General features: G+C 49.0%; 2 protein-coding genes across 5 annotated transcripts; one reads left to right on the top strand and one right to left on the bottom strand.

Moving 5' to 3' along the window:
• Window positions 1-716: 716 nt before the first annotated feature.
• Window positions 717-5,779, top strand: MTX1 (metaxin 1). 2 transcript variants are annotated; one of them, XM_008579780.1, is made up of 8 exons: window positions 717-1,326; window positions 2,331-2,400; window positions 2,531-2,610; window positions 4,106-4,198; window positions 4,365-4,547; window positions 4,671-4,747; window positions 5,185-5,339; window positions 5,440-5,779. In XM_008579780.1, exons 1-8 carry the CDS (start codon window positions 1,246-1,248, stop codon window positions 5,652-5,654), a joined length of 954 nt encoding a protein of 317 aa, XP_008578002.1. In that variant the 5' UTR covers window positions 717-1,245; the 3' UTR covers window positions 5,655-5,779. The 2 variants fall into 2 exon arrangements, with proteins under 2 accessions (XP_008578002.1, XP_008578003.1); XM_008579781.1 differs by lacking the exon at window positions 4,106-4,198.
• A 633-nt stretch (window positions 5,780-6,412) lies between these two features.
• GBA (glucosidase, beta, acid) lies at window positions 6,413-22,874 on the bottom strand. 3 transcript variants are annotated; one of them, XM_008579777.1, is made up of 13 exons: window positions 22,805-22,874; window positions 11,529-11,602; window positions 11,051-11,138; window positions 10,406-10,597; window positions 10,121-10,267; window positions 9,642-9,775; window positions 9,246-9,418; window positions 8,770-9,007; window positions 8,234-8,458; window positions 7,661-7,824; window positions 7,150-7,266; window positions 6,918-7,056; window positions 6,413-6,505 (listed from the first exon to the last, which is right to left on the bottom strand). In XM_008579777.1, the coding sequence occupies exons 1-12, from the start codon at window positions 22,815-22,817 to the stop codon at window positions 6,951-6,953; spliced, it is 1,671 nt and encodes a 556-aa protein (XP_008577999.1). In that variant the 5' UTR covers window positions 22,818-22,874; the 3' UTR covers window positions 6,413-6,505; window positions 6,918-6,950. The 3 variants fall into 3 exon arrangements, with proteins under 3 accessions (XP_008577999.1, XP_008578001.1, XP_008578000.1); XM_008579779.1 differs by lacking the exon at window positions 22,805-22,874 and adding an exon at window positions 22,260-22,374; XM_008579778.1 differs by lacking the exon at window positions 22,805-22,874 and adding an exon at window positions 22,260-22,373 and having other exon boundaries at window positions 11,529-11,724.
• Between the last annotated feature and the right edge of the window lie 888 nt (window positions 22,875-23,762).

Below are 23,762 nucleotides of genomic sequence, written 5' to 3'. Positions count from 1 at the left end.
GCAGGAGGGTGAGGGGGGGTGTGAAACAAAGAGCTGCCAATCTTCCTGGAGGCATCACCGGCTCCTGGAACCAGGGTCACTGGGAAAGAGTCGTGGAGGCCTCCCTGCCTCCTGTGCCTCCGTAATAGTCCTCTCCCCCAGGTGCCTCCCTCTCCCCTGTCATCCCGTTGTTGGGGGCCTGAATACACAGCACTACCTAATGCTACTGTTTTCTGGAAGCCACAGTCGGGGAAGGCAGGAACCCCTCGCAGGGGCAGTCCCAGACAGTAAGCATTATTCCACATCTGGCGGGAAAGGATGCCAAAGGAGTGGCCGAAACTAGCTTGCTGTAGTGCCCAGGGGATGCCCACATGGCATGAAGTTTGCTGCTTTGACGGAGCAAGTGCTCTTTATTAGGGTGGGGGTTCTCTGACATGTGCCTTTCCTCCATTTTCCCTCATTCCTAGGAAAACTTGGGAGTCTGGAAGCGTCTGATGGGAACTGGAAAGAGTATAAAACAGTGGTCAGTGAGGTCGGAGTGAAGAAATCAGGAAAGAGGAAAGGGACACCAGGGACAGGAGTAGAAGACCAGAGGACAAGCCAGGAGACATGGACCAGACTGGGGAACACTGTGGGTACTAGCGGACGATAGGCCATGACCCGGACGAAACGGAGGGGCGCCTGAGTTCCAGCTACCAGGCAACAGCCGCGAGCCCCACCTCCCCTCCCCCACCCAGGCCCCAGCCCGGCCTCCGATCGGCCGCCGCCACCGCCCCTGTTTTGTTTCCATGGCGACAGGCGGCGAGGGCCCGCTCCAAACATAACGCGCTGTGGAAAACATGCGGCTCGGGGGACCCCCCCCCGGAGTCCCCGCTCGGGTCTGAGCCCCGAGGGGCTCCGGAGCAGTCCACGCCACGTGCAGCTTGTCAAGAGCCCCCAGAGCCAGCCCAGGCGCACAAGACCCGCCTCTCCTGGGCCCGCCGCGTTCTGGGAGATTCGGGGCTCCCCTTGGCCAAGGCGCCGTGACTCTCCGAGGCGCAACCGGCTGCGAGCCCTCCCCTACTTCGAGGGCCACTTACGGCCGCCCTGCCCCGCAGCTCGCGGCCCCGCCCCCAGCCGTCCGTCCGCCCGCCCCTAGAGCCAGGAGAAGCTGCACCTCCCCCGCTGCCTCCCCAGGTCCCCAGCCCAGAGCGGCCAAAGGGGCGGGGCCGTGCGGGGAGGGCAGAAGTGCCCAGGGAGGTGCTTCCGGGACAGAGGGCGGGCAAGATGGCGGCGCCCATGGAGCTGTTCTGCTGGTCAGGAGGCTGGGGACTACCGTCAGTGGACCTGGACAGCCTGGCCGTGCTGGTGAGGGGTGGCGCCGGCGCCCTGTGCTGCGCCCTGGAAGACTGGGGAGGGGGCCCAAACTAGCCGAGTATCCGAACTTGGCCGGGGCGCCTCAGCACGGGCGCAGTGGGAGAAACTGAGGCAGTCAAAGAGCGTGCTTGGCCAAGATGGGCTCAATACCCTGTGCCGTAATTTCCTAGGCTTCGTACAGCAATGGAAAGAGTCCTGGTCAGGGGTTCAGGAGATGGGTTCTAGTACTTGCTCATCCATTTATTGGCTGTGTGACCTTGGGGCTATCCCTTCCCCTCTCTGGGTTCTGTTTCTTCATCCGGAGTTTTACCAGCCTGGGTGATCGCAGGGATCTCCTCCGGCTTGGCATTCCTGTCTTCTCCTCAGCTTCCCTTTCCTCCTCCTCCTCACTAAACAGTATTTACTGAGCCTATTGTTTGTTGGACCAAACGGCCCACAACCAGGCTCTGTAGAAAGAGCTTTAGTATCAGAAAGACTTAGTTCACTTCACTCATTAACTCATTCCTTGATTTGATAAGCATGTATTAGGCTTCTTCCAAATACCAAACATTGCTACTCTACAAGGATGAATAAGACTTGGTCCCTCCCCTCGAGTTATTTACAGGAAGACAGACATGTAAGCAAATAAATGAAACAAAATGTTCAGGTGTAAGATATAAGTAGGAACAGGCCACAGAAAACTGCCAAAGAAGAAGAGCATGATTAGTTCTTCCAAGAAGAGGGATACTGGTTAGGGAAAAGCTTCTGAGGATAGGTGTTCATCAGGTAGATGTTAGGAGAGGAGACAGAGGGAAGGATTTTCCTGGCTGACCTGTAATCATGGACATGTCCATAATTTCTCTGATCCCATTTGTGAAAAGGGAATAGTAATATCTATCTCTTTTTTTGTACTAAGATACTAAGCATAATAAATTCAATAAATGCTTTTTCTCTTCTTGATTCACTTGTGAGGGCCATGGCCCTGGCCATTCTACCTTCTGCTTCCTTCCCTGCAGACCTATGCCAGATTTACTGGTGCTCCATTAAAGGTGCACAAGATCACCAACCCCTGGCGGAGCCCTTCAGGTACCCAGCAACCCTGGGTTGAGGAGGGGGATGTACGAGGGGAGGAGCAGGAGACAGGCAGGAATGTGGTGCAAGTATGTATGGATAGGCAGCTAAGGGTCTGGTGGACATACTTGTCTCTCAATGTCAGGAACTCTGCCTGCCCTTCAGACCAGTCATGGAGAGGTGATCTCAGTACCACACAAGATCATCACCCACCTTCGAAAAGAGGTAAGTGGCTTGGATAGGGGAGCTTTCAGTGAGAGAAGTTCAGTCAGTTCAGTGCAACACATTTATTGAGCACGAGACATATATCAAGCTAGACACAGGTGACCCAGAGCATCAGGAGAACACAGTCTGATGGTAGATGATGTTGCTGTGATGCAGTAGAGCAGTAGACCAGAGAATAAGCTCAGGGTACCACTGGGCAGGGAGGGAGAGAGGCATAGACCGATGACACACGGAGGAGAAAGGAGAGTGGAAGAAAGCAGTTGGCTCTGATGAGGCCCTCAAAGATGGGACTGGAGAGGGACTTCTAAGGGCCATTTCCCTATTTTCAGGGACTAGGTTGGGCTGGATATGGGGCTCAGGATGGACAAGGCTTAGAGCCAGGTTGGGGAAATTGAAAGAGCATTACAAGAGGAGTGGGGAAGCCGAGGCTATGTTCTTTACTCTGTTATTGAGATTGGGCAAATCACTTAACCTTTCAGAGCCATAAGCTCCTTATCTGTAAAACTAGTGGGCTTAGCCAGCATGCTTTCCAAGGGTTCTTCTAGCATTCCCGGTCTGGTTCCAAAGGGAACACATTGTCAGAAGTAGGTTACTCTTCCTCATTTCTGGTTTCCCAAAGGTGAAGGAGATAGGGAATTAATGGAAGCTTGAGAGAACTGGAGAAAGGGAATCCAAATAAAAGCCAAATTTTCTGGCAGGGCCTGGGCCACTGTCCTGATTCCTTATGCATGAACAGAAATTTTCCAATTTCCAAAATGTTTTCTCCTAAATTATTTTCTAACACAGCCACATTGAGAAAAAGAGATGATTACCTTCATTCCACAGGGAAGAAACTGAGGCTCATAGAGATTTAAAAATCATGCTCAAGAGGTTATTTGGGGACAAAGTTTACTCAGGGTTGGAGGGAATGCTGAGGAGCAGAGACTGGAGCCTGGGAAGGTAGGGCAGGCTGAGACCTGGGGGTAGGGGTGGAATGTGTGTGTGGTGGTGGCGCCTGGGCCATGGAATGAAGTGGAAGAAACAGCCGAGAGCTGGGCATTGAGGGAACAAGCCAGAGGGCCCAGGGAGCGTGAGGACGGCGTCCCCTAGTTCCTGAGGCATGGACTGAGGCCCAACCTGCATCTGAGCTCTGCTCTGCTAGCTTTGTGGTGTCTGGATCGGGGAAGTTACTGTTAGAAAGTTGCCGTCAGCAGGCATGTTGCCAGCTTTCCGTGGAAATTCTGGGAGCTGCTCCTAGTTTGTGGCCAGGCCTTCCTTCCTCCCCCCGATGGGCACAGGACCTTGACAGCCAGCGGGATCCAAAGCCCAGGCCTTCTGCCAACAGCAACAGGCTACTAGCTGGGACCAAGCAAGGGGGCCTCAGCAGGAAAAGCTCCTTGCTCTACCTCTGCTATCCTCAGGGCCAGTGACAGGGGTACCAGACAGGATTCCTCCCTCCCTGGGGAAGTGCCCTGGCAGTCCCACAGTGTCTACCTCATGGATATTTCCTCCACAGAAGTACAATGCTGATTATGATCTGTCAGCCCGGCAAGGGGCAGACACCCTGGCCTTCATGTCTCTACTGGAGGAGAAGCTGCTCCCAGTGCTGGTGAGTGTGCCCAGACTTCCCAACATTCATGGCGAGCAGGGACGGGGGTCAGGCCCACACACACACACCCATGGACTCAGAGCAATGTGGGGGTCCACAGCCCATCCAGGGTTAGGTAGGTGCACTGGCTCAGACCTCCCTCTTCCCTCCTGCCTACCCAATCCAGATACACACTTTTTGGATAGACACAAAGAACTATGTGGAAGTGACCCGGAAGTGGTATGCAGAGGCTATGCCCTTTCCCCTCAACTTCTTCCTTCCTGGCCGCATGCAGCGGCAGTACATGGAACGGCTGCAGCTGCTGTGTGGGGAGCATAGGCCTGAGAATGAGGAAGAGCTGGAGAAGGAGGTAGCTCCGGGGCAGGGGGTTGTTGTATGTGATGAGCCGCAGGATGATGGCCAGGAATGGGAGTGCCTAGGAGGGGTGGTGGCACTTCCCGCAGCCGCAAGCCTACCTGTGTCCTCCCTATAGCTGTACCGAGAGGCCCGGGAGTGCCTGACACTTCTCTCTCAGCGCCTGGGCTCTCAGAAGTTCTTCTTTGGAGATGCGTGAGTCTGACTCCAGGGGGTAATGGGTAGCTTGGAAGAAGATACAGGTTCAGATGTAGCAGTTGGGGCTGGGTGGGCTTAGGCTCGGACCAGACACTGGCTCTGGTGACAGTGGGGCTGTGTGTGGGGCCAGAGTCTCCTCAGTGGCACAGGAGCGTAGGATGGGAGGGCAGCCAGGCTCAGGAGGGGCCTGCAGGGCTGTAGGGCATTCAATATGCCCATTATGCAGCCCTTGGATAGAGCCCCATTCAGGGCCAGGCTGGCGCCATCTGGGGAACCATACCCATGCCAGGTCCACAACTGTGTGTCCTGTCTTCCCCTAGTGGCCCCCTGCTGCCCAGAGCCCACCTCCCAGGGCTGACTCTTCCTTTAGCTCCATCTTTATCCCTTCTGCCCCAGTTGTCCTCCTTCATCCCATCCTTCTCTCTCTGCTCCAGCCCTGCCTCCTTGGATGCCTTTGTCTTTAGCCACTTGGCCCTGCTGCTACAGACAAAGCTGCCCAGTGGGAAGCTGCAGGCCCACCTGCAGGGGCTGCACAACCTCTGTGCCTATTGCACCCACATCCTCTGCCTCTACTTCCCCTGGGACGGAGGTAAGGGGCAGATGAGCAGATGGGATGGGATGGCCCTGGGGAGAGTGGGCAGGGATCCAGGAACTAGGCCCCCTGCCCACCCTTCTTCCTTGCCCCTCAGCTGAGGTGCCACCCCCACAGCAGACACCAGTAGGCTCAGAGACTGAGGAGGAGCCATACCGGCGCCGGAACCAGATCCTATCCGTGCTGGCAGGACTGGCAGCCATGGTGGGCTACGCCTTGCTCAGCGGCATTGTATCTATCCAGAGGGCAACGCCTGCCCGGGCCCCTGGCACCCAGGCCCTGAGCATGGCTGAAGAGGATGAAGAGGAATGATTTATCCTCATTCTCCCAGGACTTGTTTTTCTACTGTCATGCATTCCAGAGGCCCCTGTGCCTCCCCATTGTTGGTACAGCCAGAAATGGGGTGCTACCACCCAGAATAAAGCTGCTCACACTGACTGGGATCAAACATTCTCTCCTTTAGGGGCTGCCATTTTTCCCAGCTTGTGCCAATGGAGCCATCTGGGTGCTGGAGCCTACCCACTGGCACTTGGCTGCTTTAGCTGCTTCTGCCCTGATGATGACATTGCTTCTGCATGGGCCCAGTTCTACATCTCCTGAAAATACATACAGTCCCCACTTTGGAGTCCAGCTTTCCTAGTCTCTTCCTCTCCTTAACACCCCTCCCACCCCCCACTCCCATCCTATGTTTGTACAGACAGTGAGCTCACCCTGGGCCTGGGCCCAGTTTCCACAGACAGCCAGCACATAGCACACACTCACACAAGCATGGGGAGTGGGGGGACACTGGTGCTTCCTCATCTTTCTCTGGGGGCCTCCAGCCCCTGGCACCAACTACAGGGGAGAGTGAGTCACCCAAACCACTGCCCCTGGGCTTATGTCACTTTAAGTTCATTCCGGTCCTGCTGTGCCCTGTTTAGCCACAGACAGCATGTGAGCTCACTCTGTCCTTTTAATGCCCATGCTGAGCCAGATAAATACTCAAGGTGCCTGTCTGAAGGTGGACCAAAGGCAAAATGTCCACCAAACTGAGAAGGTATCTTGAGACTGAAAAATGAAACAGGCAATTCTATGCAATAAAGCAAAGGATTTTATTAAAGGGCAACTTACAGGATGATAGATATAACACCAAGGTCAAGGGTTCGGATCCCTGTACTGGCCAGCTGCAAAAAAAATAAGAAAACAGGATGACAGGTTGGGTGGACAACCCAGAGGCATACAAAGAGATTCTCTGTACCAGCTCCTGACTGAGCTCAGGTTTATATAGACAGTTCATACAAAGCAGTGGGAAAAGTCAAAAGGAAGTTACAAGCTAATGTAACCAACTCCAAATGTATGCAGATGCCCAGGCTGGCTTATTGCCACACCAGTACTGACTCTTAAAAGTTTCTTCTTTATTGGATTCCTGCATCGGCCAGCCACCAAGGAAAACGTTTCTTCTTTACAGTCAGCAGGTTGTTACTATCTATTGTTCTAACTACCTTACCCCTAGTTACTGTATAACTTTTATGGGCAAAGCTCACACGAAGGACATAGCAAGCAATAAGGGCTAAAGATGGAGTCAGTTACGCTTACAGTCTCACAGTGCCTGCTTGGGAATCTGTTCTCTCATTGGCGACGCCACAGGTAGGTGTGAATGGAGTAGCCAGGCGAGATAGTCTCCAGGAAGCCCACGGCAGGATCCTTGATGGTAAGAGGCACATCCTTAGAGGAGCTGGGGAGAGAGGAGGAGAAGATGAGAGAGTGATTTGCCAAGGCCCATCACCCTGTCTTCCACCCAGCTCCCAGACCCTGCTGTTGGCCTCACCGATTTAGCACAACCACAACTGCAGAGCCATCAGGACGCACCATTGCCACTGTATCCAAGTCGTTCTTCTCACTGGCAACCAGCCCCACTCTCTGGGAGCCCTCAGGAATGAACTTGCTGGATGTGGGAACAGGTACTGTCAGAGATCCCAGCCCAGCCCCTCTGGTCCTCAGGGCACCTCCCATCAAACCCTCATCTAACACATCATCCACCTGCCTCCCCCAATAATTTCTGCCAAAGCACTGTTCCAATTCTAGGCCTTGAGCCATGCCACTGGGAACTGGCCCTGCCTTCCCGCATCTAGCCCCAGCTTCAGACATTCAGGGATTGTCTGTATCTCTGATGTCACCTAGTCACTTCCTGCCTATATGATGCAAGAGGGGATGGGTGTATCTCTCTCAAGGTTCCCACCCTAAACACCTTCTTGTTCACTCAAGGTGCAGGGTGATGTAAGCCCAATGCGGGAGATGATAGGTCTGGTGTGGAATGGAAGTGCCTGCCCTCCACTCACCTGAAGTGGCCAAGGTGGTAAAACATGGGCTGCTTGTAAAACATGTCTTTGGTGATGTCTACAATGATAGGGCTGTCAACAAAGTTGCGTACCCAGTTGGGTCCCCCTTCGGGGTTCAGGGCGAGGTTCCAGTCAGTCCAGCCAACCACATGGTAGAGGAGGTTCTAAGGAAGGGACAAGGGCAAAGAGACCGGCTGAACATGGGATCCCCAGAGAATGTAGTTAAGGGTCACATGAGGGAAATGGGGGTTGTGGATAGCTTATCCCAGTGAGGAGGACTTTCTATCTCCTTAATATCTAAGGAGAGGGGGATTGCAAAGAGGGAGGCATCTCAAGGGAAGTGGAGAAATCTGAAGCAGGTATAACTGCCTGAGACCTAAGCATCTGGGAAAAAGGTGATAGGGTGTGCAGATCTGTGAAGGAAAGGCAAGAGGAAGCATGGTATCCCAGAACTGCCACAAAGGGCAAGCTGGCTGGGGAAGTTGGAGAGGAAGGCCTTCTCTTGGCCCTTGGTGAGACTAGGCAGGGTTCTGAGGTGGTCTGATTTTTGAGAAGGGAGACTGGGGGGCTCACCGTGATGATGCTGTGGCTGTACTGCATCCCTCGATCCCAGGAGCCTAGCCGCACACTCTGCTCCCAGAACTTGGAGCCCACACAGGCCTCTGAGGCAAACAGCATGGTGTTCGGGAACAGGCGGTGTGTTTCCCCCAGGGTAGCTTTTGCTGGAGCCAGAAAGTCCAGATACCAATGTACAGCAATGCCATGAACGTACTTAGCTGCCTCTGGGTCTGACAGCACCTGCATAGAGAAGGGAGATGATGCGGGAGCCACTGACCTTGGGCCCTGCACAGAGGGTTCTGGAAGAGAAATTAGGAGTCCTGAAAAATGGGCGGTAGTATGAATGCAACTAGAGGAGGTTAAAGAGACAAGCATGGGGATCCAGGGGGCCCTGAAGGTCCAGAGGGGATGGTGGCCTGGGTACCAGGATCCAGTCCAGGGTGCTTTAGGAATCAAGAGTTGGGGCAGAAAAGGTACTCTAAGTTTGGAAAGTGGTCATTTGATGCTGGATTAGGGGTCACTGGAGCACTTGTGGAGGTCCTGGGCCTTACCACCTGTGCCCAGTGGGGCAGCAGCAAACGTTGGTCATCCAGCATGAGCAGACGGACATTGCGGTGAGTACTGTTGGCGAGGGTAGGACCCAGGTCACGGGCAATGAAGTCTCGCTGGTGTTCAGGGGTGAAGCCCAGGCACTGGAAGGGGTACCCACTAATCAGTCCTGCAGAAGGCTCATTCTCGGCCGTCACTGCCCAGAACTGCAACTTATGCTCAGCATAGGCATCCAGGAACCTGGCAAGGGAAAGGGCATGAGGGATCACGACCAAAAAAGTGGACCAAGACCCTGGGGAACAGGAGGCCCAATGGAGTGGGGAAAACTGATGGGCCCAATTCAGAAAGGCCCAGAATGTAGAAAGGTAAGCTGAGGAGAGGCAGATCTCGAGGTGGAATCAGGTCCAGGGTTGGGCTATAGACCAGGGTGTCCAAAGGGAAGGCTGGTCCAGACCCCATGACCTTGCTGATCTCTTACTTGACAAAATATTTGGCCCAGGTCTGGTGGTAGATATTCCCCGGCTGACCCTTGAGTGACCCCTTCCCATTCACTGCCCCATTGGTCTTGAGCCAAGTGGGTGATGTCCAGGGACTGGCAAGGAGTGAGACAGGGCGCTTGGCCAATTCCAGGGCTCGGTGAATCAGGGGTATCTAGAGACAAAGGTAGTGAGAAGAGAGACACCCACAGTTGGAACACAGACAGACTAGCCCAACCAGTGCATCAGGTCCGGCCATCAACCCCTACCCTCCCACCGCAGGACAAAACAGAAAGCAAGGGACAGGTTCTGTGTCTCTTTGCAGAATTCCCTAGGCTGAAGCTTCTCAACCCACAGACATCAATGCCATCAGGGCCTGAGGCAGCCAGAATGCCCACTTTGAGCTTGATGTCTTCCTCTGGAAGGCTGAAGTTGTGCAACTGGAAGTCATCAGGGATGTCATCATAGGTGTAGACACGGATGGAGAAGTCACAGCTGGCCATGGGTACCCGGAGGATGTTATATTCTATTCCTGCAGAAAAGGATGACCAAGATATGGGAGTCTGAGTCAACAGGGGAAACAGACTTGGCTTATCACTTGCTAGTCCTTAATAATGTCTGAGTCAAGGCCAAAGGGAACTTGGGCTCCTGGGTTGGGCCTGTGGAGGCCAGCATCTGGGTGAAGCACAGGCCCTTCTGAGCCTGAGAGTCCCCAAGCACCTAGCAGAAGATTGGTAGGGCAATCTCATTTCACTGGAGAACTCATTTGGTTCCTTAATAAGAGAGGAACCAAATGTCAGGGGTGGGCGGAAGTCAGGGTCTAAGAAAAGGTCAAAGGAAGGTGTCAATTGCACTGTCACCTTGTCCCCCTCCTCACCTTCTTCAGAGAAGTATGATTTGAGTAGCAAATTCTGGGCGGGGGGTGACAGAGCAAGGATGTTGAGAGCAGCAGCATCTGTCATGGCCCCTCCAAATCCCTTCATTTTCTGGAACTTCTGTTCTGGCTGCAGGGTCAGTAGCAGTCCTAAGGACACCCATAGGGAATAAAAGGTGTTGGTGCACAGGGGAGAAACTCCCTGAGATCACAGGCACAATGATCACAGGCATGATTTAGCTCCAGAAGGATCCAGCCTGGCTTGGGGGTGAGGGGTGTAGTGGTTACCTGTGCCTGTGCGATTGGCCTGCATGGTCCCCATGCTCAGCTCCATCCGACGCCCACTGCGTGTACTCTCATAGCGGCTGAAGGTGCCAGGGACAGGAGAGGTCAGGGGGTCAAGAGAGTCACAGTAGGTGGCATTGCAGACACAGACCACCGAGCTGTAGCCAAAGCTCTTAGGGATGCAGGGGAGGGAACCTGGAGGGAGGGAGCATAGGCAGAGGCAAGGGCTGAAGGAGGAGGACTAGGAGAACAGATACATGACTTAGGAGAGACTGAATGCTGGTTTCAAAAGTTCTCTTGCAGGGCCGGCCCGTGGCTCACTTGGGAGAGTGCGGTGCTGATAACACCAAGGCCACGGGTTTGGATCCCTATATACGGATGGCTGGTTAGCTCACTTGGGAGAGCGTGGGGCTGACAACACCAAGTCAAGGGTTAAGATCCCCTTACCGGTCATCTTTTAAAAAAATAAAAATAGAAAATTTTAAAAATAGCTCTCTCGCTGTACCCTCACCCCAAGGTTGGTCTCAAATCACTCAAAGGTTTATCAAGCACCTACTAAAGTCTACCATTAGTATACTAAAGGGCTACCAAAAGACCATAAGGCAGGAGGGAGCCAAGTGCTACCTCCCACTGCCTTCACTCACTCACCTGATGCCCATGACACTGCCTGAAGTAGAAGCAGTCCTGTGAGGCTGGCAGCAGTGGCGCCTACCCTGCCCAGGTGCTTGGGACGCTCCTGAGAACAGAATGAAGAGTGTCTAGACAGCAAGCCCCTCTCCACCCTCGACTACTCTCCTGGGCAGGCTTGGATGCCTGTGGGTACCCACAGCCTAGTCTCCCACCTTTATTAGGAATGGGACAAGGCCCACAGGCACCTGGGTGCAGCCCTCCCTGCAACCCCTCTGCTGGTGACAGCTCTCTGCCCACCCCAACCAGCACTCTCCTCACCCCTCTTCTCACCCATTTCAACCTCAACCCATCCCTCCCTCCACCTTTGCCCTGCTCAAAGAGCCATGATGGCATGGTTCTTCAAAGAGAGTCTGTCATTCATTGAATTCCAGAGCCTGGATGGCCCGGATTCCAGAAGCCGAGTGACAAGGCTGATTGGGACCCCTGGCCCACTCACCTCTCTGGAAGGACTTGAAAACTCCATCACCTCAGGATTACCAGATGAGGAGAAGACTGCAGGGGTTCCAGAGTCTCGGAGGAATAGAGAATCCACCAAGTAAAAACAAGGATGCAGGTACCTGCTGTAGCTATAGGCACTGGGCTAGCCCTGCGGGTTAATTCCGGCATCATTAAGTGGATGGGTCATGTGATGCCTATGGCAGAGTCACATGATACAGGAAGTGAGGCAATTGCAGCCATATCTGTAAAGGGTGATTGGCTTCCTCCTGGCTGTTGGCAGTTATATACCTTGTGAAGCTCTGGAAGGCACGTGTGGGTGACAACTTTAGGAAGAACCCAGAACAAAGACTTGGGTGGGGAATTGGGTAGAGGCTCTCAAACCCCAGAGAATGGGGACCATGGCAGGCACATTTCTTTCTTGAGAAAAACTTAAAAGTGATACTAATAAAAGTATTAATAAAGAGTTCCACTGTGCAAAATACTGAGGCCACAGAGATTTGGCGGGTTAGCTCACTTGGGAGACTGGTGCTGATAACACCAAGGTCAAGGGTTTGGATCCCGGTACAGACCAGCTGCCCAAAAAATAAACAAATAAAAGCGGGGGAGGGGGGCCGAGCCCGTGGCGCACTCGGGAGCGGCGCTGGGAGCGCAGTAGCGCTCCCGCTGCGGGTTCGGATCCTGTATAGGGATGGCCTGTGTGCTCACTGGCTGGGCGCGGTGCGGCCGGTCTCAAAAAAAGGACAAAAAAAAAAAAAGCAGGGGGGGGAAAAATTAAACACAATCTTTGCCCTGTGTAGGCCCATGAGGCACAGAAGTCAGACCCTTACACAGATATTTAGCGATAAAGACAAAAACAGTAACAGGTGTGCATGGAGAGCTCTCTGAGACAGGAGGGACCCTTTGTGGGTGGGTAGTTAGTTATCCAGGAGAAGATAGGGGGTTATCAACCAGTGGAGTGCGGGGCTCGGGGGATGGGACCTGGGCAGTGGGATGGCACGACTGAAGAGAAGGAGTGGTCAGCACGGCTCTGCTTGTGGCCTTCCGTTTCTTCAGATGCAGGTTGTAATAACCGTTCTTACTTTCTCACAGGACTGGGAGGTTTGTACAGTAGTTCAGAAACTAGAAAGTGTTGTATGAAGTTACATTCTCAGTGGATGCAAGCAGGGGGTTGTTCGTGATGTTACTTCATGAACCATATCAAATGAGGTTTATTAGGAATGACACACACAGTCATGACCTGATGAACTCCAGCTCTCTGAGCCTATTTCCTGACGTGTAAAATGGAGGCAACACCACATATCACAGGGTTGTTCCTGGAGTCTGTGAGATCAGCACAGTGCCTTGGCCTTAGTAGATGAGGGGGAACTACTTGTCTGGTTTTTTTTTTTTTTTTTTTTTTTTTTTTTTAAATTATCTCAGTAAAATCTTTCCAGACACACCCAAGCAAAATTGATAATTTCTTCTTCTAGGTTCCTACAGTACTTAAGTATAGTCTTAGTGAGATGAGCAGGGCTCCATTTACTGGCTCCTTGACCTTCAATAAATTACTTAATCACTCTAGCCTCTGTTTCTCATCTGTAAAAGGAGAGTGATAACTCCTACCTCATAAAATTATTGTGAGATTTAAGTGCAATAATGTATGTCTAATACACTGCTTGGCACCACATATTAAAGTTAGGCCTGTGTTTATGGAGGGAACTTGGAGTTTCTTGAAGGAATGTCTTACTCATTCTAGGCAGCCTCATATTCCTTGTAGACAGCCTGGCACACGGGTAGGTGCCACATTGTTGAATTGAACTACTTGCATCACTACATCAGTATCCACCCCATCTAGACTTCCTGTTTTTCCAGGAAATGTTGCACAGGACTTGTTCTTGGGGAGGGCAGGTGATATCTAGTACCTTACTTCCCTCTAGTTCATTCATCCCATAAATATTTATTGAGCACATTCTACTTTTGCCTCTGCCTGCTCTGTTGGGTTTAGAGTCTCCCTCACCTCCCTGTTTCCCTTTGCAGACAGAGTTTCTAAGTTTGTGAGTCTCTTTTTCTTCAGTTTGTAAAATTTTTTTCCAGGGTGGATACCCCCTCATCTTTCAAATTTCTCTTAAAATGTGTTTTGTCCCTGAGACTCTTCTATTTTATTTTCTAAGTAAAGTTAGTGTCAAAAGACAAAATTACAGCAAATTTATAGGTCTAATTGACTTTATTTGCAATTTATGAATGGAGGCAGCCTTCATTCTACAAAATAGAATGAGAGTTCCCATAGACAATAGCAGAATAGTGAGTTTTGTAAGGTGGGGACAAGGAAACAGATAATAGCAAAAAACAAATTGGTTAATATCAGGTTACTTCAGTTACTTTTTTGTAAGAGTTATAGTGAGGGGAATTTCTAATTACGCTGACTCAGGTAGGCTGGGATCTCCTCTTTTCAGGAAAAACTGGTCTATTTTGGGATCTATATGCTTTCTTTAAGTTTTCAGTTTTATTATGTGGCACTTAGCATAAGTGACTCCATTTTGGTTTGGTCTGGTCTGTTGGAGCCTAGCGCAGAAGCTCAGTCCGAAACAATGGCCTCCCGTATTAATTATAATAAGGACTAATGTTTATGGAATACCTACTCTATGCTACTTTATTTACATCATCACATTGCACTCTCACAAGACAAGATACTATTATTCTCCTCATTTTAGAGATGAGGAACCTAAGACTCTGAAAGGTCATTAAATTGCCCAAAGTCCCTTAGCTACTCAGTGGCAGAGCCTGGATCCATATCCAGAATCCTATGACGCACATCACACATTTATTGAGTACCTCATGCCATACTCAAAAATTAAAGCAAAATAGGGCTGGCTGGTTATCTCAGTTGGTTAGAGTGTGGTGCTGATAACACCAAAGTCCAGGGTTTGAACCATGTACTGCCAGCCACCTCACCCCCTCAAATAAAGCAAAATGGATCACAGATCTAAATGTAAGAGCTAAAACTAGAACTCCTGGAAGAAAGCCTAGGAGTAAATCTTTGTGACCTTGGATTAGGCAATAGTTTCTTATACATGATTCCAAAACACAAGTAACAGAAGAAAAAAAGATAAACTAGATTTAACCAAAATGAAAAATGTTTGTGCTTCAAAGGACACCATAAAGAAAGTGAAAAGATAACCCGAAAGATGGGAGAAAATATTTGCAAATCATATTTTTGATAAGAGTATAGTGACCAAAATATATAAAGAACTCTTACAACTCAATAATGAAAAGGTAGCCCACTTTTCTAAATGGACAAAGGATTTGAATAGACATTTCTCCAAAAATATATATAAATGGCCAATAAACATAAGAAAAAATGCTCAGCAACATCAGTTATTAGGGAAATACAAATAGAAACCACTATGAAGGGCCAGCCCATGGCTCACTTGGGAGAGTGTGGTGCTGATAACACCAAGGCCACTGGTTCAGATCCCTATATAGGGATGGCCGGTTAGCTCACTTGGGAGAGCGTGGTGCTGACAACACCAAGTCAAGGGTTAAGATCCCCTTACCGGTCATATTTTAAGAAAAAAAAAAAAAAAACACTATGAGATACCACTTCACATGCAGTAGGATGGTTATAATAAAAAAACAGACAATAGTTGCCAGGGATATGGAGAAAGTAGACTCTCATATTCAGATAGGAGGATGGAAGAGGCTTATAGATAACATGCATGAGTAACGCCATTTTCTTGAGGGGTGACTTGAAACCTCTCATGTAATCATTAACTTTAAAAATAACAACCAGTCGGACAAGGATCAGGGGATCTGACCTCCTTCCTCAAACGATGAAGACTTACTAAAAGGGGTGTATTAATCATCCATAGGCATGAAGAACATGAGGTTTCACTGTACAATAGATGGACATAAATGAGAAACTGTAGGATAGAAATAGTGTTTTTCCAATGGTTGAGCAACCTGTAGAAAGAATTATAAAAACCCTCACCCAAAGAACAAAGAGGTCTCTCATTTTCATTTCAGAGGGGAGACTGCTGCTTTGTCTGTGAAGTAGCTTTCTTTCACTAAACTTTTTTTTTTTTTTTTTAAAGATGACCAGTAAGGGGATCTTTACCCTTGACTTGGTGTTGTCAGCACCACGCTCACCCAGTGAGCTAACCGGCCATCCCTATGTGGGATCTGAACCCTTGGCCTTGGTGTTATCAGCACCGCACTCTCCCGAGTGAGCCACAGGGCCGGCCCTCTTTCACTAAACTTTACTTTCACTATTCAGCTTCCTCTTGAATTTTTCTCACGCAAAGCCAAGAACCCTCTTGCTGAGGGGCTCAAGGCCCTCCCTCTTTGGGGTTCTCGCCCTGTACAACAATAATATGTTACTGGTGGGAGTGTAAAAAATGAATGGTGTGGCTACTTTAGAAAATAGTTTGGCAGCTCTTGAAAATGTTAAACATAGAGTTACAATATGACCCAACAATTCCACTTCTAGGTATCTGTTTAAGAGAAATGAAGGGCCAGCCTGTGGCTCATCTGGGAGAGTGTGGTGCTGATAACAACAAGGTCACGGGTTCAGATCCCTATATAGGGATGGCCGGTTAGCTCACTTGGGAGAACATGGTGCTGACAACACCACGTCAAGGGTTAAGATCCCCTTACCGGTCATCTTTAAAAAAAATAAAAATAAAAATAAAAAATAAAAAAATAAAATAAATAAGAGAAATGAAAACATATGTCCACACAAAGACTTGTACATGAATTTTTTTTTTTTTTGATAGCTGGCGGGTAAAGGGATCTGAACCTTTGACCTTGGTGTTATTACACTGAGCTCTAACCAGCTGAGCTAATGCCGTGAATGTTTATAGCAGCATTATTCATAATAGCCAGGAAATGGGAACAACCTAAATGTCCACCAACTGGTGAATGAAAAACACATTGTGATATTTCCATATAATGGAAATACTATTTAGCAATAAAAAGCAACAAAAAATTGACACATAATACAGCATGAATGAACCTCAAAAATATCATGCTAGGGCTGGCAGGTTAGCTCAGTTGATTAGAGCACAGCCTTATAACACCAAGGACACGGGTTCAGATCCTTGTACTGGCCAGCTGCCAAAAAAACAAACAAAAAACATTATGCTAAGTGGAAGAAGCCAGACAACAAAAGACCACATATTCTAAGATTACATTTATATGAAATTCTAGAATATGCAAATCTACAGCGCCAGAAAATATAATGGTTGCCTGGGGCTGGTGTGGGAATGGAGATGAACTGTTGAACAACTCAGTACATTTACTAAAAATCATTGAGTTGTACATGTAAAAGGAAAAACTTATGTAACACCTCAATTAAACTAATAAAATTTTTTTATTAAATATTTGCAGTAGGTTCATTGCTTTTGCAGGAACTACACTACTGCACTGAAACTCTTTTCAACTAAATATATTCCATAGTTGGAAATGCCCTAATGCACTGACTAGACAGAATGCAATAATTCCAAGGCAACATAATTTTATTTAAGCTTTCTTCTCCATGATGATCTCCTAAATGATTGGGTTTTCTCTTTCTTTCTTTCTTTCCTTTTTTTTTTTTTTTTTTTTAAGCCAGTCAAATTTAGCAGTGGGGAGTGGGGGTTGTACTGATTGGGCTTTTTCTAAAAAAATTCTTTTTTTTTTTTTTTTTTTTTTTAAAAGATGACCGGTAAGGGAATCTTAACCCTTGACTTGGTGTTGTCAGCACCACGCTCAGCCAGTGAGCGAACCGGCCATCCCTATATGGGATCCGAACCCGTGGCCTTGGTGTTATCAGCACCGCACTCTCCCGAGTGAGCCACAGGCCGGCCCTAAAAAAATTCTTGTAAAACTTTTCTGCAATATTATAAAGTCCTGCTGATTTGTATTTGACTATATATTTGTATATGTGGTTGAGCAAAACATTCCAAAGACAATTATTCCCTGTGCAGGAATGTCCTACACATTATAGAATGTATACCTTTCCTGGCCTCTATCCCATCCTCTAAATCAAAAGTGCCTCCTAGTCATCGTCTCAACTCCCACAAATTTCAATGCTCCCACAAATTTCCAAAATGCCCCTAGGGGGCGACTGAGAACCACTGCTCTAGGCACCTCACCTCAAACACCTAGTCCTCACTGCAATGGCCACTAGGGGTGTACTAGGTGGCCACAACCAGGTTCCTTTGTCCCCTTTGTTCAGCCCTCTTAAAACACTTAGTCGGCTGGTTGCTTAGTTCAGTTGGTTAGAGCCTGGTACTGATAACACCAAGGTCCAGGGTTCAATCCCCATACCAGCCAGCTGCCAAACAAAACCACACAATGATTTACCTAAACACCAAGGAAGGCAACTGGGAAATAAATACAAGCGAAAAGCATAATAGTTTGGTTGACCAGCACAGGAGTTCTGACCTCACCTCTGCCAGCCCTGTCCCAGGCTGTAGGCCTGGCTCAGATAAGCAAACTCCCACCCTACACACTGACAGGTACCATGTCACAGGCTTCTTGCTCTTTAGGCCCCAGACCAACTTCCCATGGAGGGGTGCCCCCTTCCAGTCCCACTGTTACCTACATGGTTAAGTTCAAGAGAGAAGCTTTTGGGGGCCGGCCCATGGCTCACTCGGGAGAGTGCGGTGCTGATGGCACCAAGGCCCCGGGTTCGGATCCCATATAGGGATGGCCGGTTCGCTCACTGGCTGAGCATGGTGCTGACAACACCAAGTCAAGGGTTAAGATCCCCTTACCGGTCATCTTTTAAAAAAAAAAAAAAGAGAGAAGCTTTTGGGCCGGCCCGTGGCTCACTCGGTAGAGTGCGGTGCTAATAACACCAAGGCCCCGGGTTCGGATCCCACATAGGGATGGCCGGTTTGCTCACTGGCTGAGCGTGGTGCTGACAACACCAAGTCAAGGGTTAAGATCCCCTTACCGGTCATCCTTAAAAAAAAAAAAAGAGAGAAGCTTTCTCGTTCTATGCACACAGCAGAGAGTAGGTATTCAAAAAATACTTACCAAATGAATGAATAAACTTTACCAGTCAAGCTAGCCCTGTCCTTTCACTTCTGGTTTCTGATCTAAGGATATATCCACTCTTCCTGATTTCTGACACCAAAAATGACCTCACTGTTGGGTGAGACCACTTATACCTCTTACCCACTAGGGTGCAGCTTTATCCTTGGATTGATCTTATTAAACCAACTTTTAAAAAATGACTGTAGTATTCACTGTACAGCTCAGTGTAAACGGAAGGTACTTGTACTTCATATGCTGTCTTCTAATTTTATTTTCCTATTTTTTAGAGTGGTGATTCTCAAAGTGTCTTCTAATTTTTCTCAAGATAATAATAGCCAGTCTTTCACGAGTGCTTACTACATGCATTAGCCTGACAAGTAGAGATGAGAAAATTGAGACTTAAAGAAGTTAAGTAAGCGTCCTACTGTAAAGTTCAAGCCGCTCTGAGTCATCAGGTCCTACAGCCTCCCACATGTTTCAGGAATATCTTCAGTTTTCCTTAAAGGTTGTAAACAGTGGCAAAGCAAATTTTCTACTTCTTATTTCATTGAAACCTCAAAGCTGTTTACTCTGAGGCAAGCACAGAATAGGTGCCCAATGTTTGTTGGATGAATGAATGAGTTAAGTTACCAATCATACCCCACTAGTCAAGGTCCTGCTCATCAGTGCTTCAGAGACAGTTGGTGTGATCAAAGCAAAGGAGTGGTGAGCTTCAGGAAGAATGAAGCTAACTCTGAATACAATTATTAGAATCAAAGTCGGGCCGGCCCGTGGCTCACTCGGGAGAGTGCGGTGCTGATAACACCAAGGCTGCGGGTTCGGATCCCATATAGGGATGGCCGGTTTGCTCACTGGCTGAGCGTGGTGCTGACAACACCAAGCCAAGGGTCGAGATCCCCTTACCGGTCATCTTTAAAAAAAAAAAAAAAAAGAATCAAAGAGACCTAATGGAGGGAATTTGACTGAGGATACAGGAAATATGGATTCAGATACTAAATACATGTGAGCCTGCTCTCACTCTCATGGCTCTGAGTCTCCTAGGCAGGGCTGTTAAGAGGCTCATAGAAGGTAATAATGTCTATGAAGATGTTTTGTGAACTGTAAGGTTCCATATCCATGGCGGGAATTATTACCCTTAATTGTTATTTAGCCTTTCTTCCTTCCCTCCAGGTATAGTCAAAGGAGTGTTCTGTCCAAAGCCTCTACCTCCACTCTTGCTCCCCCTGGTCAAGAAAAACGTTGACCATTTCTCTCTTGTCCTCTTAAGGAGAGGCAATATGGAAGGGTGTCTTAGCTTGAACACTGGAGTGACTATACGTAGGTTTTAAATCCTTGCTCCATTACTCAACTAGATATGAAATGTTGGGAAGTTACTTAACTTCTCAGAGATTCAGTTTCCTCATCTCCAAGACTCTTGCCCCGAGGGTTGTTTGAGATTGAATGAAACAATGCATGTGATAATTAATATTTACAGACAAACATCTTGAACAAGTTGCTACAGGCCGGCCCATGGCTCACTCGGTAGAGTGCGGTGCTGATAACACCAAGGCCCCGGGTTCGCATCCTATATAGGGATGGCCGGTTTGCTCACTGTCTGAGCGTGGTGCTGACAACACCAAGCCAAGGGCTGAGATCCCCTTACCGGTCATCTTTTTAAAAAAAAAAAAAAAAACAAGTTGCTACATTTGACAAGTCCTCTCTCACACTCTCTACACTCCACAGGAACACTCTGCCCCCTCCACTCCAGAATTTGTCTTGCCAAGGTCACCAACAATCTCTGTTGCTAATGTTCAGCCCTTACTTGACTTGACCTTTTAACTCAGTTGACACTCAACCCCTCCCTTCTTGAAGCACTCTCTTTTGTTTTCATGACTCCACACTCTGCTGCTTTGGATTTCTTCCCACTTTTCCAGCTGCTCTTTCTCCTTTTCAGGCTTTACCTCCTCTTTCTTTCTGTGGGTGTTCCTTAGGGTTTTGTCATTGGTCTCCTAGTCTCATACTTCATGCTCTCTCCAAAGAGACAACCCCATAGTTTTGATTACCTTCTAGTTGCTTTTGGTTTAAAAATCCACCTCTAATCCCAGCCTTTCACCTGGGACTGACTCTGTATACATGAACCTGCCCTCCAGGCCTCCCCTCTGGACATCTCACATGAATAGAACCCCTTCCTCCCAGAACCTCGGATTTGTCCTTGACTCTGTCCTCTCTCCATACACTTCTCCCAATTATTTCTCTCCTAGACTACTGAAACATCTCTCTTAGTCTCCTAACCTCCACTTTTCTCCTCCAAACCATTTTCCAAGAACTGGATGATCTATCTAAAATACAAATTCTGAAGCCACCACTCTCACTTCTAAAATGTTTCACTCCACCCTGCCCTTAAGAGGGTTTATGGGACCTGGCATCTTTGTTCCACCCTCATTTCTTACCTCTCCACTGGCACCATATGCTCCAATCACCTCCTCCAATAGGCCACATTCCATCTTGCCTCTGCTGTCCCCTCTGTCCTGAACACTTTCTTCTTCCCCACCATCTTGGCAAAAATGAATAACTATTCTTCATCATTAAGGCCTCAATCTTAATATCACTGCCATGAGTACCATTTTCTTGACACACCTGACTGGGTTAGGCACCCTTGGTATGCACTAACCAATTCGCACATTCAACAAATATTACTTGGGTATCTACTATGTGCCTGTTCTAGATCCTGGGAATATGGCAAGGAATAAGATGATGAAGTCCCTGGCCACATGGTATGTTCTAGTGGAGGTGGTAGACAAAAAAACAGGTAATTCCAGGTGGTGATAGCTATGAAGAAAAATAAAGTGAAGAGGTAGAGAGTGCTGGAGTGCAGCAAGTTAAGATGGGTAGTTGTAAAGAGTGAATTTAGAGGAGAAGGTTGGAGACCAGATTCTGGAGGGCCTTGGTGGCCACAGTAAGGAGTCTGAATTTTGTTCGAAGATGGAAATTCACTGGAGAGTTTGGTGTGGGGAAGTGACAAGATTAGATTTATATTTTTAAAAGGTCACTTTGCCTGCTGTGTAGAAATCAGACTGTAGGGGGTCAAGTGCAGAGGGAGACCGGCACTCAACTACAACCTGCCATGGATTGTCCCCGGTTCTTCATCCTTTCTGCCTCAGAGTCCCAGCAAAGGCTCGTCCTTCATCACTCTTCCCCTCCCTTAGCCTAGTTAATGCCTATTTTTTCACAACTCAGCTCAGATGTCACTTTCTCCAAGAAATCCCCCCCTCTACACAAGAGCGCGCGCGCGCACACACCTCCTCCTGTAACAAAATTTCATAGCCCTCACATCGCCTTCGTCGCTCTTATCACAGTTGTAATTAACTGTACAAATGGCTTAATGTCAGTCATAGCGCCCAGCTCACAGAACACTGCTAGTTCGTTTGCCTGCTGATCTGTACGTAAGCCGAGTTGCGTAGGGACCTGTCTGTCCTGGCTCCCCACGGTATCCCCAGTGCTAGCACAGCGCCTGGCGCTCGTCCCGCGCTCAGTGAACGTTTGTTGGACGACTGAAGAATGCATAGGTAACCTTCTTCCCACTCCACCCCTCAAAAGCAAGCGGACAGAAGAAGCACTTGGTTTTATCACCTCTTCTTCATTATTAAAATGCGACCATCCCTACAATTAATAACAATGATGATGAAGAGGTTAAGTGCAAACTCATGGAGGGGAGTTAAGATCCAAAGGGTGCAGCATCCATTACGCCTACCGTCCGCGAAGCGAAACAGCAGCACCAACCGGAGGCTAAAGGAAATCCCACTGCAGTCTGAAAAGGAGAGTGGGCGGGGCGGCAGGAGCGCGCCCAGCTGAACCGGCGCCCGAACAACGCCGCAGCTTCGGGACGCGCAGCCGCAGGACAAGAGGCCCCGGGCGGGCGCAGAGGGGAGGGTTCTCGCTCAGGAAGGGAGATCGCTGCTCGTCCGGAGGCGGGACTCAAGTCCCCTCCGCACACCTTATTGGTCTTGCTGGGGACGGACAATCTCGCTGACCAGCCGTAACCCAAGTGGGCCGCACACGTATTAGGGGTCTACGCTGAGGGCAGAGTGCGGGAGGTGAGAACCACGCATGCGCCTCGGCGCTTACCGGCCTGCACACTCATAATGGGTGGAGGGAGGGGGTGTAGATTCCCGCGAATCCAGCCCACAGTAGCTGAGCAGAATTCTTGAGCTTCCTCTTTAGGGTGCCTCAGGATAGAGTACATCCAGTGCCCCAGAAGCTGCCCCAGTCGGAACCCCAGTGCCCACCGTCTCCTACCTAATTTTGTCATCCCGGCCGCGCCCCAACCCTTCCTGAGGCTGGTTTGTTATGATGGTAAATTATTCAAGAGGACTTGCAACCTGACGCCGCCTCTGGGTAGTGCCCCTCCCTCCTCTGCCCGTCCCTGGGGAGCGCCACGTTGCCTCCACAGTCATAGGGTCCTGAAGCTGTTTACAAGGCACCACTCTGCCACTTTAGTAACTTAACGAGTGTGTGTTGACGACCTACTATGTGTTAGACCCTGTGCAATGAGCAAGCCTCTGCTCTTGGAAGTTTATATTCTATGGGATGACACAAACATAAACAAAACCCACAATATTAGATAGTGATAAGTGCTCAAAACATGACGATGTGATAGAACGACTGGGATGGGGGAGGGATGCTCACTGAGAAGGTAAGAGTGGAGCTAAGACCTGAATTAGGTGAAGCAAAAGTTTTTCTTGCTTGGAAAAGAGCAGGTGCAGTTGTCCTTGTGCTGTGAGGTAGTTTGGAGCAAGAGAGTGGGCCAAGTTGTACCTGACCATAGTCTTGGTAAGGAGTTTGGAGATTATTCTAAGTACAACAGGAATCCATTAGGTTTAGGCAGAGCCTTGATATGATATGATTTATTATCACTTTGCTGAATGGAGAATGGACTGTTGGGAAGAGTGGAAATAGATCCATTAAGAGGTTGTGAAGAGAGGGTGGTAACTTGAACTAGGTAGGTGGAGAGGTGATGAAACAAGGATGAATTCAGTGTAGGATTGGGTGTGTTGAATGAGGGAAAAGAAGTCAGGATGATTCCTAAGCTTTTGGAGTGTTGCGCAAATGGGTAACAGTAGTGCCATTTATTGAGATGGGAACGGTGGAAGAAAATGTGCTGCAGGTGGGAATCAAGAGTTCGGGTGGCCATATTGAATGTGAGATGCCCATTAGACTTCCAAGCAGAGATGTTGAATTGAAGGTTGGAACTCTG

The sequence above is a fragment of the Galeopterus variegatus genome, unplaced genomic scaffold, assembly GCF_000696425.1.
Source record: "Galeopterus variegatus unplaced genomic scaffold, G_variegatus-3.0.2 Scaffold1955, whole genome shotgun sequence".
Taxonomy (NCBI): domain Eukaryota; kingdom Metazoa; phylum Chordata; class Mammalia; order Dermoptera; family Cynocephalidae; genus Galeopterus; species Galeopterus variegatus.
Note: the sequence above shows the minus strand (reverse complement) of the source record. Positions and strands in the feature narration are given on the sequence as shown.

Excerpts from the sequence above, each read along its gene's own strand:
- MTX1 (XM_008579780.1), top strand. The coding sequence starts at position 1,246 with ATGGCGGCGCCCATGGAGCTGTTCTGCTGGTCAGGAGGCTGGGGACTA. Across the intron at positions 4,748-5,184 it reads AAGTTCTTCTTTGGAGATGC|CCCTGCCTCCTTGGATGCCT; the intron begins GTGAGTCTGACT and ends TCTCTGCTCCAG. Across the intron at positions 5,340-5,439 it reads CTACTTCCCCTGGGACGGAG|CTGAGGTGCCACCCCCACAG; the intron begins GTAAGGGGCAGA and ends CTTGCCCCTCAG.
- GBA (XM_008579777.1), bottom strand. Across the intron at positions 10,268-10,405 it reads GGCCAATCGCACAGGCACAG|GACTGCTACTGACCCTGCAG; the intron begins GTAACCACTACA and ends GGGTGTCCTTAG. Across the intron at positions 9,776-10,120 it reads ATCATACTTCTCTGAAGAAG|GAATAGAATATAACATCCTC; the intron begins GTGAGGAGGGGG and ends CCTTTTCTGCAG.